General features: G+C 37.5%; 1 protein-coding gene across 4 annotated transcripts in view; it reads right to left on the bottom strand.

Annotated features, from left to right (window-relative positions):
- The window catches only part of VAV3 (vav guanine nucleotide exchange factor 3), a 360,704-nt gene that overhangs the window by 164,435 nt on the left and 180,635 nt on the right, over nucleotides 1-15,634 (bottom strand). For all 4 annotated transcript variants that reach the window (XM_059137589.1, XM_059137591.1, XM_059137588.1 and 1 more), the window contains 6 exons: nucleotides 15,305-15,400; nucleotides 10,643-10,711; nucleotides 8,444-8,530; nucleotides 4,413-4,498; nucleotides 2,797-2,929; nucleotides 2,297-2,406 (listed from right to left, as the gene is read on the bottom strand). In XM_059137589.1, the coding sequence (XP_058993572.1) occupies nucleotides 2,297-2,406; nucleotides 2,797-2,929; nucleotides 4,413-4,498; nucleotides 8,444-8,530; nucleotides 10,643-10,711; nucleotides 15,305-15,400 (581 nt within the window). The remainder of the gene's footprint in view (nucleotides 1-2,296; nucleotides 2,407-2,796; nucleotides 2,930-4,412; nucleotides 4,499-8,443; nucleotides 8,531-10,642; nucleotides 10,712-15,304; nucleotides 15,401-15,634) is intronic.

Raw genomic sequence — 15,634 nt, forward strand, 5'->3', positions numbered from 1 at the left:
AGGTGCCTGGAAATTGCTCAAAGTTAAGAATCCCAGTTTCCCTGGGCATGGTACAGCCGTCTTTCTTATGGTGGGACAATTTCTATCTATCCAGCCTCCCATAGGTATATAACTATAAAGCAGTGACAGGTAGTTGTCTACAAGTCTCTCCTTTTTTTCCATAAGAGAACCTTGATTCCCAGCTAGGCGCAATCCTGCCTGAAATAAAGATGATATAGGTTTCCTAGGCTCCCTTGACAGATGTGGCCATACAGCTAAATTCTAGTCAGTATTAGTAACATAAGTTTGTGGCATATTTACAAGGGATCCTTAAACCAAAGGAGTCCCCTTCAGCTGCCTAGAATGAAGATTTTATAACTGGAGCTCCCGCAGCTATCTTGGACAACAAAGTGACCAACCCTGAGCACAGAAGCCAAATGCTTATCGTGAAGAGCAGAAGCCCTGAGTCTGGATCCCTGAGGATACTTCAGTGAGACACCAAACCACCCTTCATCTACCTACCCCAGATCCTTTTTCACAAAAGAGATAAAAGCATCCATACTGTAAAATCTCTTGTATCCAGTTAAGTTCCTTGATTTATGGCAACTGAACAAAATGTTAACTGGTCTGCCTATTGTACAGTCCAAGGAGAGCGGCCTGCTCCAGACAAGAAATTTACCTTCCCTCCTCTGCAGAAGCGTTTTCATTCATCCAAAGATTATATAGCAAAAAAGAACCCAGAAGTAAATACTAGCCCAGCATCATTCTCATAAGAGCAAAGGCTTGAGATCAGCTCTACCTGTGCCCATTGTCACCAACCCCAAGTAGACAAATCACCACTTGAAAACCTCCTTAAAATAGCACCCTTGGTTTATGATGGAGCCCACAATCTGTGAGAGACTAGGCAGAGGCCACCAATTTCCTTATTTAGGCCCCAGCCAAGGGGACCTACAGCAGAGCCACAGCATCCATGCATACAACTACTAACCTCTTTGGCTTTACCCCTATAATTAAGAACAATACAGTATTAGCCCCACGATGTATACTGGGATGGTGCCTTCTGGTTTTACAAGTCCTCATGGGTATAGATTAAGATCCTAAATACAAAACAATATTAATAATAGTGATAACAATAGATATCATTATTGTTCAATACCATATGACTGCTGGTGTGCCACTCAGCCTGAAACATATCATTGAAATCCAAAACAGTATCATCCTTATTTTATAGAGGAGGAAACCAGGGCTCTGAGAGATAATGAACTTAGCTAAGACCATGCAGCCAACTCATGACCGTGGTTACTGACGAATCCAGAATTGTTCTATGAGCTTACAAACATCTTAGCAGCACCATCACTGCTCTCAAAATGTTAGATAAAATAATCTCAAGAAAATCTGTTTTTCTCAATTCGGAACTACAATAAAACATTCTAATCTTATTAACATGAGCATTTCTTAAAGCAAAAGAAGGAACAAGAGCCCGATAGAATTTGTCCACAAATGGTAAACAGTGCTAGAATACAAATGAGGCAAATCCAAAGTGCTTTTCTCCCCACCCACCCCCCACCCGCTCCCTACCCCGAATTTCACTTTTTGCTAACAGTTTCAATTTCAGGGTCACCTTAATGTTTTTGTAACAAGGTCACTATGCACCTTTTAATCCAAAACATCAAAACCAAAAAGAAACCCCTATAATAACGTGTTTTTGTGTAATTACATCTCTTTATGCCATTCCTTTTTAAACAGGTCTAACTTATTTCCCACCTCTTCCTTGAGCTTCCACTTTCATAAAAGGAAAGAACACGGAAAGAACTCAAGACCTTAAAACATTCATTGAAAACACCAGGTAATTTATCTAGGACTCAAAAACAAATGAGTCCAAAAAAAAATCAAATGAGGGGAAGAAATGAATTTTTCTATTAAAAATAAAATATGTGCAAATATGAATGTGTGTGTTTGCGACCACTTCTGCTTTAAAGATCTATATAAAATACGGTCAGTATATCAAAAGTTTATCATCAGAATTGTTAATATTTTCACAGGCTGCAGAAAGCTTAAGAATTAAAATATGCCCAAGAGAAGAAAGTCAAACAGAATGTTAGAGTGCCCTCTTTCTTTTTCTTGAAGAAATTCGCCAAAGCCTCTCGTAGGAGACCAAAGTTATCAAGCTGACCAGCCAAGTAGCAATCATGCTCAAAGTGTTTCCACAGTCTCCATATACATGCTACAAGGGCTGGAGTACATTTATTGACAATTCATTACTTGTAAGAGATTTTTAAGTAGTAGAAAAAACACTTTTAAAGGTAGAAATACTCACAAAGCCATTTCAAACTGTTCCAGCCATTTTTTCTTTAAATCTTTTGTTTTGCAATAAAATTCTAATCCATTTTGTCCCTGGGTATGGATGAGGTAGAAGCCATAAGACCACTGTTGAAAGTAATATTCCTCAGGTTAATATGTATACTTCAGCGATAACATCATGCTTCCAAATTCACTAAAACACCACCACAGTCACCCACAAACCGCTCATAACATTATCAGCATATGAACTGTGAACAATCAGACTTTTATAGTCAGCTTTATCTCTGTAACAGTTCTTATGCCAAATGCATTTTACTTGACCATTAAGGCTTTAGAGATGATCACTGTCAGTTGTGACACTGTCCAATTATGTCTCACAGAGGCCTGCTCCTCATCAATCTCTAGAAAGAAAAATCACCTGCACTGATAAGCCCTCTCATATTAATGCATTAGTATCCTCTCCTTGAATGGTCAAAGTCATGAGTAAATTATGGTAATTAATTTTCAAAGATTCACCTTTTTATTTTCTTTATCAGTTGTAGGATTGTTGGCTATTTTGTACTGCTGAAGATCTATTATTTCCTTCATTTCATAGTTATCGCCTTTCCTTTTACATACAATCACTGCCAAATCAAATAAGAAGATATGCCTGAGAGAATGAGAGAGAGAGAGAGAGAGTTAAAATGGTTTGGAAGAATGTACGTTAACTTTTCCTTGGTAAAATTTAATTAAACCAACCAAACATTGTTTCTTTAAGTTAAAGACCAAGGCAGTGTTGCCTATGGAAAAGAATGAACTGTGCATACCCTGGCACTACCCTTGACGGGATGAATGGCCTTACTTTACCTTAGTTTCATTTTAAAAATACACAAAATTATAGTATGAATATATACATTCAGAGTTGCTCAGGAACAACTGAGAAAGCCACAAAGTGTCCAGGAGCAATTTTTTCCCCCCGTTTAAAAACTAGCCATTTACAGAATACTAATGATAAGAGTAGTGAACTTCTGATATTTTGAGGAGTGGACCAGAATGTGTAGGGAGGTATCTGTCCCTTTCACAAAGATGACTCACTTAATTTAAATCCTCAGGACCACATGCTGAGATATCATTTTCATCTTCATTTTACTGGGGAGGAAACAGGATTAGAGAAGTTAAATAATTTGCTCAAGGTCGCACAGCTAGTGAAGGGCAGAGCAAGGTTCACACCAGATCTGACTGTGGAACCCACACTTTCACCCTCTATGTTGCTCCTCATGATTTCATGGACCACCGGAAACACAAACCAAGCAGCATATGAGCAAAATGCAAACTAGAAAAATTATGGTTATATTTTTGTATTGATGCTTCTCTTAATTTTTAATGACAATGTAATTGGGGGAGAAAAAACAAACTTGTAATCCTATCACCCCATATCAATATTTTCATCTTTTAGAAAATTCTCAGGAATTAACATGTATACATTTTAAAATAATGATAATGAAAACGATACATTTACATAGCTCTAATACTTGCATCACTTTCAAAGACTATTTTCCTGGAGAGGCTGAAAAAGGATAGGTCTCCTAGGCGCTACCTGTAGCACCTGGGTATCAAGTTGGAAGCAAGAGCTGACACTGCCCCCTGCTGGCTGACTTTCTCTTTCCAAAAGTTCCAGAAATGGCCATTTTAACCAACCAAACAAGTTTAGCAACCCTATGTCTATAATTTGGGATACCAGGCCAAGCTCACTAACCTGAACTTCCCACAAGAAAATATCATGAAATGGTCCCCACTTAGACCAATTTCTTAGAGCGCTTCATATTTTTAGTTGTTTTCAAACGTATACCAAAAAAAGAAATCAAACAATTCTGTTGTCTATTACTGTAGCTCTATTCTCATTTCAGTGTGTCCCTTTGAACCTCAGCTAAAGCGATATTTGTCATATCCCTCTTAAGAACTTAGACAAATCAACAGATACCAAAACACAGGTATTTTTCTCTAACATATTTATGAGAAAATTGTAGAAAAACCATAGGTTGGTCTGTCCCCTCGTTTTTCTTCCTCTGCTTCCCTTTGTCCTAGAATTGTTTTCTCAATCTTCTGATACTAACCACTTATTCTGAAAATAAGTATTGCTCCTCTTTTCTCACCTTTCTTGTTTCGTGTGCTTGTCTAGAGTAGTTATTCGAATTTCACCATCTCCCTGAGGTCGTCCAAAAAGCAAAACCGGTTGGTTCTGAAATATAAAATTCACATGTCTCAACTTTTTGTAATCATGTAAAAACAGAAATAAATATTAGCGAGGATATTTGCTAGGAACAGCTACCTTATCACACTACAAGTTTTATCATTTTACATTTTTAGCACACTTAATCTAAAACGCTCAGGTCTATATGGTTCACTTTCAAAACCAGTCTGTCCTTGGGCCTTAGAGGTATACTGAGGACATTAATTAATTTTACTCATAACTTAAAAGGGAAGTTAGCTACCAAAAGCAAGAATTAACTGGAAGAATTTAAATCACAACAAAGTTACAGCAACTAATACTTAGGGAGCACCCATTTTGTGCCAGACACGGTAGTAGATACAGGGCAAAGGTTTCCCCTGCCCAGTGGGGGGAAAATATTCACAGAAGTATATAATTAGAAAAAAGAGTATTCCCCCCCGCAATGGGGGGAAAATATTCACAGAAGTATGTAATTAGAAGAAAGAGTACAAGAAACATGCATTGCCAGGGGCTTCATTTGTTCTAGAAAGCCAAGGATAGCTTCCTTGAGCTAAGATCTCAAGAACAAAAAGTATGACTTAATGATTAAACATAATGAACCAATTCCCCAGAGGCAGACAATAAAAAAAAGTAAGTATTTATGAAAACCTACTGTAAAAGGTGCTAAGGAGAAAAAAAAACTGACTGAAAATTATCACTAACATCTGTGAGATTATATTCTAATAGAGAAAGCAGATATGTAATTAATTGTGCTGCAAGAAAATATAAAAATAGATATTCCCTAACAAAGTCCCCATTATATATTCTGCAGAAAATAGAAAACTCCATCATAAAATTCATGTGGAATCTAAAGGGACTCTTAATAGTCAAAACAATATTGAAAAAGAACAAAGTTGCGGTGTTAGTCTTCCTGATTTCAAACCTTATTACAAAACTATGGTAATCAAAACAGGGTGGCACTTGCATAAAGATAAACTTCTAGGGGCACCTGGGTGGCTCAGTTGGTTAAGCAACCGCCTTTGGCTCAGGTCATGGTCCCGGAGTCCCGGGATCGAGTCCCACATCGGGCTCCCAACTCCATGGGGAGTCTGCTTCTCCCTCTGACCTTCTCGCCTCTCATGCTCTCTCTCACTGTCTCTCAAATAAATAAATAAAAATATTAAAAAAAAAAAAAGATAAACTTTTAGGCCAATGAAACAGAATACCTGGAAATATGCCGTCATATATATCTGGTCAAAGGATTTTTGAAAACAGTACCAAGATCATTCAATGAGGATAGAACAGCTTTTACAACAAAAGATTCTGGTGACACTGGATATGCACAGGCAGAAGAATGAAATTGGACACTTACCTTAAACAGTATAACACACTGATCAAAAAACCAAATATATAAAACTCTTAGATGAAAACTCAGGGGGAAAGTTTTATGACATTGGATTTTGCAATGATTTCTTAGATATGCCACTATACTATACCACTAGTGTAAAGCACTATCCACAAAAGACCAGTAAGTTGAAATTCATCAAAACTGAATGTTTTGTGCAAAGGAAAATATCAACAGAGTGAAAAGAATGGCAGACAATACTTGCCAACAAAATGTGGGACAAAAATGGATATCCAGAATATATAAAGAATTCTTATAACTCAACAAAAACAAAAAATAAGCAAACATGACTCAAAAATAGGCAAAGGACTTGAAGAGACATTTCTCTAGAAAGATATATAAATGGCCAAAAAGCATATGAAAAGATACTCAGTATCTCTAATCATTAGGGAAATACAAAGCCAAAACCATAATAAGATGCTACTTTGTACCCATTTGGATGGATATTATTTTTTTAAAAAAGAAAAAAGAAGAAAAGGAAAGAACAAGTGTTGGCAAGGACGTGGAGATACTGGAATTCCTGTGCATTGCTGGCGGGAACATAAAATGGGGCAGTCACTGTAGAAAACAGTATGGCTAGCCCTCAAAAAATTAAACCTAGAATTACCATATAATCCAGCAATTCTACTTCTGGGTATATATCCAAAAGAAGTGAAAGCAGGGACTTGAGCATATATGTGCACACCAGTGTTCACAGCAGCATCATTCACAACAGCCAAAGAGGGAGGAAATCCAAGTGTGCATAGACAGCTGAATGGATAATCAAAATGTGGAGTATAAGCAATGCTATATTTTAAAGCCTCAAAAAAAAAATTCTTTAAAAAACAAAATGAAATTCGGATACATGCTACAACAAGGGTGAATACTGAAGACATTATGCTAAATAAAGTATGCCAGTTACAGAAGGACAAATAATACATGATTCCACCTGCATGAGGGACCTAGAGTAGTCAAATTCACAAAGACAGAAAGTCTGGTGAATTTCCAACCACCAACCCTGGTGGTTGCCAGGGGGCTGGGAGGAGGGGAGAACAGAGTTAGTATTTAATGGGTACAGGGCTTCAGTTTCACAAGATGAAGAGAGTTCTGGAGATGGACAGTGGTGATGGCTGCCCAACAACATGAATGTATTTAACATCACAAAACTGTACATTCAAAAATGGTAAATGTCATATATATTATACACACACACACACACACACACACACACACACTGCTAAACAACTATCCAGGCAATATGCTATGGATTTACAAAGAGAAAGTAACAATGGGAGATAAGGGAAAGAATTATTTTAGTTGGATCTTGAAGGAATCTGATAGGAAATAATAGGAAGACATCCTAGGGTTTGACTCCATTATCATCAAAGGCGGAATGATAAAAATGTACGGCCAATTAGAGACCTTACAACACAGCAGGAGAGCTGCAAAGCAAAGTATGTGGGCAGGTACTGGCTGGATGAGTTCAGGAAAGTAGTTGAAGCCCAGATCACTGAGGGCTTTAAATACCATGCTAAGGAATGTTGCCTGAATCCTGAAGGCAACGGCAATACTGACAAGGTTGGGAAAGAGACAGAATCGAGAAGTCCACCATCTGGGAGTGCAACGATGTGAAGGAAAGGCTGGAGGCTCCTGTGACGGGAAAGGTGGCAGATGAGGTTCTGAAAGGGGGACGTGACCATACACGTGAAAAGATGTTTCCGAGAAAGCAGCAATAAAATTGCTCCACCCACCAAGAGAAGAGTCTTTCCTTCATAGCTGTATCTCTATTTTCACTGCCCATAGCTCCATCCGGGCCTCCACCAGCTCTTTTTTGAAACTAGTCCTCCCACTCACCACTCTCCCAACTTAGAGCCCCTCACTCACCCAAACACTCTTGCCTTTCAACCTCTAAAACACTCCAGGTTCCAGCCCATCTTCGGGCATTTCATTTGCTATGGCTTCTGTCTGGATTCCTCTCCCCCAGATCTCTGCACCACTGGTTTCTTCTTATGCCTCAGGTTCAAGAGGCAAGTGACTCAGAAGGACTTTTTCTCACCATCTCATCTAAATGAAGCCTCTCCTTAGTATACTCTGTTCCCTCGCCCTGTTCACAGCATGGATCTCAGTAGAGCATTTTTAAACGTCTTTTTCTGCCTCCTCAGCCATGAGACCCTGCCGTTCACAGTTATAACCCCGGTCCCAAAGAAAATGTCTGGCACACAGGAGTCACCCAGTAAATATATAAAATGAATAGATTAACAGGAATCAGCCATGAGTATGTGTGGGGGTAAACAAAAGAAAAGAAAAAGGAAAAAAAACCACAAAATTCCAATGTTTGAACTTGTACAGCCAAGGGAAGAAGCAGAGTGTGATTAAAGAGGGAGGGACAAGCAAAGGCAGAAAGTCCTTAGACAATGACACACATTTCACAGGTGCCATGAGAGAGCTATGTGGGTGCTGCCAAACAAAAACCAGGAAAAAACCTACAACAGCAGAAACTTCAAGGTAAACTATCTTTTCTTCAAAAACAACTTGTAGAATGTCCTCTGATTTATGAGTTAGGGAAGCTGGATAGCAGGATAATTACATACCAGATTTTCTATAGAAAGCTGAAACTGTTTAATTTCACGAAGGGTCTCATTATCTCTTTTCACTTCATTCACATATTGTGCCAAGTCCTAAAGAATAAAGAGAAGGGTATAAAAGGAAGTCAGGATAAGGCTGGAGAAAAGACGAAAACTGTTTGAAAGAAAACGCACCATTAATTTCATTAGCGGTAAAAGTAATCACCATAACTTTTCAAAGACAATAAAACGAACATCCAATCAATCAAAGCTGCAACTGAAAAGCAGGTTTTGAAGTGTCTGCCGTACAGCTGGGCAGACGAAGGCGTTGTCATTCACCTCACCTCTGAGAAGAACAGGGATATAAAACAAAAGCAAACAAAATCTGCCACCATGCAGAACAACAAAAGGAAACTAGGTCAGGAGAATGCAAATTCCAGACATGTTAATAACTGACCTTGAGAGAATCACATTCTTACACGGGTTAGAATAAGGTCAATAGTGCAATGAAGGATTAGCAGGAGAAAAAAGTAACTAAAAGTAAGACAGTGAGTCCAGTGCAGCAAGGACTGTTTCCTGCAACCAGTTGGTGTCTTAGTTCCTGGAGAGCTTTCGGTCTGGCCGCCAGTTCAATTTTAAAGAGTTCATGAAGGAGAAGCAAAGAGGATGAGAAAAACCTCAGAGCACTGAAATGAATTAAAAGTGAACAAACAATGCGGGACACATTTCTCCACGTGCCTTCTTCACCTACTTTAAAATGTCTTTTTCTCATATTTGAGGAAACATTAGCTAATCTTTCCATACTGTAAGTAGCTATTTTTATTATATGTGCTCTAGATTTTCCTGTTTTCTGGGTGTTCTTTTTTCTTTACCCTCTTAAATTCATCTGCAACAGTAGGAACAGACCTCAGACAAAAAAGCAGTTCCTTACTTTGTTCTAAATGAAAGTCTGACTTTTCATAGGATGTATCTATAAAGGATTTCTTTAAAAATTGGAAACTTGGTATGACTTTGGAAAAGAATAACAAATAATTGGGTGATGGTTCCTGACAGGCTCCTGAAATCAGCCAAAGAGCAGAGCCCTCACGGACCCTGGCAGAGGGACGCAGAGAAGCCATTAGCATTGTTCTGATAGAGTCACATCACCATTTTGTCTTGAAAACAAATATTGGCTTATGTTTTAAGTTAGGAGTAAATATTTCTTTCAAAGGCAACGTGCCGCACAATGTAGAAATTGGAGCGTTAGATTACCCAGTATGTTTAAAAGTCTGCCTTTATCTACTTACAGCTCTTGATTTTCAGATTTCTCTAGAAATAGAGACCCCAACTGAAATCCACCTGTGCTGATGTACAACATCCATGAAGGTCAACCTGGCAGAGAGCCTCACTTGAGGAAAGTAAGTCACGCCAGTGTTCTGAAGTCACCAGCTGACCTGCTGCTTGCACAAGCCAACAGGATTTTATTAGTAACCACAAAAAGAATGTGAAATAAAACCATTATATTAAATCATTCCTGGTGGTTATAAAAGTTGTCATACATTCATAAAAAACAAGTTATTTTAATATACCTCTTGGTTTTATGTATCTTTGTCTAACAATTAAATCCACGCAAGGCTATCTATTCCAGTTAAAAATATCCAGTTCTCAGGGCACCTGGGTGGCTCAGTGGGTTAAGCCTCTGCCTTTGGTTCAGGTCATGATATCAGGGTTCTGGAATCAAGCCCTGAGTAGGGCTCTCTGCTCAGCAGGAAGCCTGCTTTTCCCTCTCCTTCTGTTGCTTCCCCTGCTTGTGGTCTCTCTTCTCTCTCTTCAAATAAATAAAATTTAAAAAAAAAATATATATATATATATCCAGTTTTCTGGGGTGCCTGGATGACTCAGTCAGTTAAGTGTCCAACTCTTGATTTTGGTTCCAGTCATGATCTCAGGTGAGATCGAGCCCCTCATCAGGCTGCATCGGGCTCTGTGCTCAGCTCAGGACTCTGCTTGAAGATTCTCTACCTCTGCCCCTCCCTCAACTCATGTACACTCTCTCCCTTTAAAATTAATTAATTAATTAATTAATCTTTAATAAGTACCTATCTCTCCCCACCAAATACAAAACTATACAAATATTTATATATTAAAATATATCAGCATATAATGCATATGTATTAGCAGTTTGTATTCTATTGTTTTTAAGCAGGAATAAAAAATACAAAGAAGTTAATGATACATTTGCCTTACCTTCATTGCATCAAGAGCCAATTTCAGATTTGCCTTCTCAGTAAGATCGGTGGTATGCTTGACCAATTCCTATTTGGAAGATACAATTCAGTATTACTTTCATCAATTAAAACCAAAATATAAGAAAGAAAAAATTTTAAGAAATAAGCCATTTTTATCACTATTTGCACCATAATATAATAAATGGGATGCAATTTAACTAGGTTCTATTTCCATAAAAAATCTCAAACTTCAAGAACACTAGCTAGACACCAAAAGGATATAAGACAATGGTTATAAACACTTTCCATTCAAAGATGAACCTGAATTCTATCCCCTGTCATTACAATGACATCCTTCCCAAATGTCATGAAAGATCTCCTCATTGTCAACTGATTCTGATGACTACTCCTCTCTCCTAGCTTCAGGAACATTAGGATCTTTTGTTTGTTGCTATTATTGGTGGTGGTGGTTAGTCCATCCTAAATTTCTGCCGATTCACCCATCTCTCATACTTTCTTCTTTATCTGTACCTTTGAAATTTGCCATTCCCTAGATTTTCACCTTGGGCTTCTGTTATTCTTACCATACATACTCTACAAATTCTATCATAATCATCTCTATAACGTCAATGTTCACCTAATAAGACAATCCCTCTCAAAGAAATGTGCTCAAACCCAGAACGCACGCTCGAGTCCCAGAAATCTTCTGTCCAACTAAACAGTTCTACCTGGGTATCTCACGAGCCCACCCAACCCAACAATTCCAAACTTAAGGCACTTTCACCCACAACCCTGCTCTGGTTCCTGTTTATGTTTTATTGAATGAGGACATCCCCACCAATGGAATCACCTAAGCCAAAACCTAAGAAGTGTCCCAGGTGCTCCTCTCCCATACTATCTTCTAGCAATACTGACTTTGATCTTACCCCTGGAAACCATCCTCACTGCCACTACATTGGTTCAAGTCCACACTCTTTTTCACCTGGGTTATTCTAAATTTGCTTCTGACTTGTAGCCTCTCTGAACTACAATCTGTTCATTCTATTGACATCAGAGCTAGGTTTCTAATGTACAAACTGGATCCTGTCCCTATCCTATTTAGACATCTGTGATGCCCACAAAAGCTTCAGGTCATCAACCATACCTCTTAGACCCTTCGTGGTCTGAATTCTGCAACCTCTTTCAAATTCTTTCCATTCCATCCAAACAACCTATATTCTAGCCACATTAAATTAACTGCATTTCTCAAAATATGTTCTCGTGTCTGATCCCATTAGGCATGCTGTTTGCTCTCCTTAGAAAGCCCTTCCTCTCTGATGCCTCTATTGAACTCCTACTGTTCCCTTCACAACCAATTTAAGAATCACTTCTCAGTGAAGCTTTCTATGACAGAGGCTCCCAGAAATCCCCAGCCTCCCCAGGCACAATTAACTAGGCCTTTATTTGTACTCCCTCTGTGCTTTTTGTATACCTATCACATTGTATGGCACCCGGAAGCTTACATTTCATTTTCCCTATCTAAACAGTGAGCTTTATCAGTCTGGGAAGGCAAGAGCTGTTTTATATCATGAATGCCTAACACTATGTGTTGAACAGGGAAGACACTCAAAACTTTTTGCTGAATTTAGTATCAGTAGTGTTTCTAGTTACAAAGAGGATTTATAGCCATCAGATTTGTTAAGTATAAAAACTTGTCCACATAATATTCTCTTACTTCTATTTTCAATTTTATTCTCAAAGTTTCAAATACTCTACTATCAAATACTCTAATTTTATAAATCTGTGATTTCAAACCATAAAGTATTTCAAAAATTATTTCCCCACTAAAGTACAGCAGTAAGTAGGAAATGTTCAAATTCATACCACATTAATGTAACGAATGTCTAAACATTAGACAAATTCTACTCCACACTATCAAGATAGAAAAACATTTCTAGGATTTTTAATCTATATGTTACCCCAAATAAAAATTTCCCTATTTTAAAAAATCATAAAACTAAATATTTTATTACTACTTTTTATTATGTTATGTTAGTCACCATACAGTGCATCATGAGTTTTTGATACAGTGTTTCAAGACTCCTTATTTACATAGAACACCAGGGCTCCATGCAATTATGTGCCCTCCTTAATACCCACCCCTGGGCCAACCCATCCCCCCACCTCCCCTCCCCTCTAAAACCCTCAGGTTGTTTCTTGGAGTTCACAGTTTTTCATGGTTTGTCTCCCCTTCTAATTTCCACCCCGTTCATTTTTCCCTTCCTTCTCCTAATGTCCTCCATGCTATTCCTTATGTTCCACAAGTATGTGAAACTATATGATAATTGACTTTCTCTGTTTGACTTATTTTACTCAGGATGATCTCCTCCAGTCCCATCAGGGTTGATGCAAAAGTTGGGCATTCATCCTTTCTGATGGCTGAATTATATTCCGTTGTATATATGGACCACATCTTTATCCATCGTCCACTGAAGGGCATCTCAGCTCTTTCCAGTTTGGCTATTGTGTACAATGCTAATACCTCTATTTTTAACTTTTTGAGGAACCTCCACACTATTTTCCAAAGTGGCTGCACCAACTTGCATTCTCACCAACAGTGTAAAAGGGCTCCCCTTTCTCCACAACCTCTCCAACATTTGTTGTTTCTTGCCTTGTTAATTTTGGCCATTCTAACTGTGTAAGGTGATATCTCAGTGTGGTTTTGATAGGAATATCCCTGATGGCTAATGATGATAAACATTTTTTCAGGTGTCTGTTAGCCATCTTTGGTGAAGTATCTGTTCTTGTCTTCCACCCACTTTTTGACTTGATTATTTGTCTTTTGTGTGTTGAATTTTAGGAGTTCTTTATAGATGTTGGATATCAGCCCTTTGTCTGTAGTGTCATTTGCAAATATCTTCTCCCAATCCGTGGGTTGCCTCTTCATTTTGTTGACTATTTCCTTTGCTGTGCAGAAGCTTTTTATCTTGATGAAGTCCTAAAAGTTCATTTTTGCTTGTGTTTCCTTTGCCTTTGGAGATGTGTCTTGAAAGAAGCTGCTGTGGCCCAGGTCAAAGAGGTTACTGCCTATGTTCCCTTCTAGGATTTTGATGGATTCCAGTCTCACATTGAGGTCTTTCATCCATTTTGAGTTCAACTTTGTGTATTTTTCAAAGTGCTGGAAGAAATGGTCCTAAAATTTGTATGGAACTGGAAAAGACCCAAAAAGCCGAGGAAATGTTGAAAAAGAAAAACAAAGCCGGGGGGCATCACGTTGCCTGATTTCAAAGTCTATTACAAAGCTGTGATCACTAAGACAGCATGGTACTGGCACAAAAACAGACACATAGAGCAATGGAACAGAATAGAGAGCCAAGATATGGACCCTTGACTCTGTGGTCAAATAATCTTCTACAAAGCAGGAAAAAATATCCAATGGGAAAAAGACAGTCTCTTCAATAAATGGTGCTGGGAAAATTGGACAGCTATATACAGAAGAATGAAACTCGACCATTCTTTTACACCATACACAAAACTAAACATTCTTTTGAAATTTAAAATATAAAACAATCCAAGAGGGATTAAGGAAAAAAGCCTGCTAATTGCAAAAAAGTAGAGTCATATTTTAAACTTATAAAAGTCTCTCTAGAACTTTATAAATGACCAAAACATATGTTTCTTGAAAACTGCACCTTTTAAAATCTTCAATTGATATTTGACTATTCCAAAGTTACAAAATAAATTACTATTTCATTTTGGACATGTTTTTAGTTTCATGATGTCTCAGAGACTGATTGCTTAAGTCCTCATTATTTTTTCATAAAATCCAATTTGATTAAGTTGCTTTGAGTTTAGGTCTCATAAATGTTTTAATGCATTTTTAAGAAATAATCAGGGTTTGAATTTTTCTGATTTCTCAGTAGAACAAAAATAGAGATGACTAATAATTTCGCAACTATAGTTCAAGGAATTTAATATACGAGATGTATAAAGCGCAGCAGACTCAAAATTATATTTCACATACAGGTAGTAGATCTTTTTAAAATGACATTTCACACGCATCAGCAGAGTTGACAGACTAATACTGTAAGACATTTCCTTGGAGCAGAACTAATGAGCCTCTTGGTACAGCTATCAAATTAAATTTATAAGACTCTCCACCCTCATTAGAGGACTAACTGTGAAAACCATAAGCTTTGTGGTTATAACAAGAATCACTTCAAAATAAATGTAGTCTTATTATAATTTATTATAGCAGAAAGCAACATGGAATGTGACAGAATTCTTTTTTAGTTTATGGTTATAAGGCAAAAAGTCCTAAACACTTAACCTGCCAAAAATCAGGGGTATTGCAGCACTGAGAGTCTAATAAATGATTCCTGCTAACCAAAGAAGACCTGGTTAAAGGGATCTTTTTGTTTTGCCTTGGTTTTCTTTTGTTGTTGTTCATTTGTTTTTTTTGGAGCCAGTTCTATTGGAAGGACACAAAAAGTTACTTTGTGGAAGATATAGAATCATCTTTGCTAAAAGAAAAATTTTCCAGCTGTTCTGTTATTTCCCACTAAGCTATACTAACCATTGAAAAATCGCAAGGGAATACATCCCAAACGTAGAGTATACGGAGCATAATTGATGCTTCATAAATACTCTGTTAAATGAATAAATGAACAAATAACTAAACTGACAGTTTTAAGTTACATACCTGGAGGAGAAGGTGATACTTTAAAACACGTTGCATAGGAACCACAAGCAAATCTCGAAGAGTGAATTTTCCATTATTTGCTCTTTTGGAACATTCCTAATGAAAAATTTTTTTAAAACTTCTTTAAAAACTTTGTTATTTTTATCAAAGGAAGTAATAAAGCAAGCATTAAAAGACGCAGAGGCCATAAACAAAACTCTTATTATATAATAAATATCTTGTTATTTTCCTCCTCAATAATCCTTTCTGAAAAGTAGTAAGTATATAATTAAAATCCAAAAAGACAAATAAACCTTGTAGCATTTCAACTCTAAAATGATTCATCAAGCA

The sequence above is a fragment of the Mustela lutreola genome, chromosome 10, assembly GCF_030435805.1.
Source record: "Mustela lutreola isolate mMusLut2 chromosome 10, mMusLut2.pri, whole genome shotgun sequence".
In the NCBI taxonomy this organism is placed as follows: domain Eukaryota; kingdom Metazoa; phylum Chordata; class Mammalia; order Carnivora; family Mustelidae; genus Mustela; species Mustela lutreola.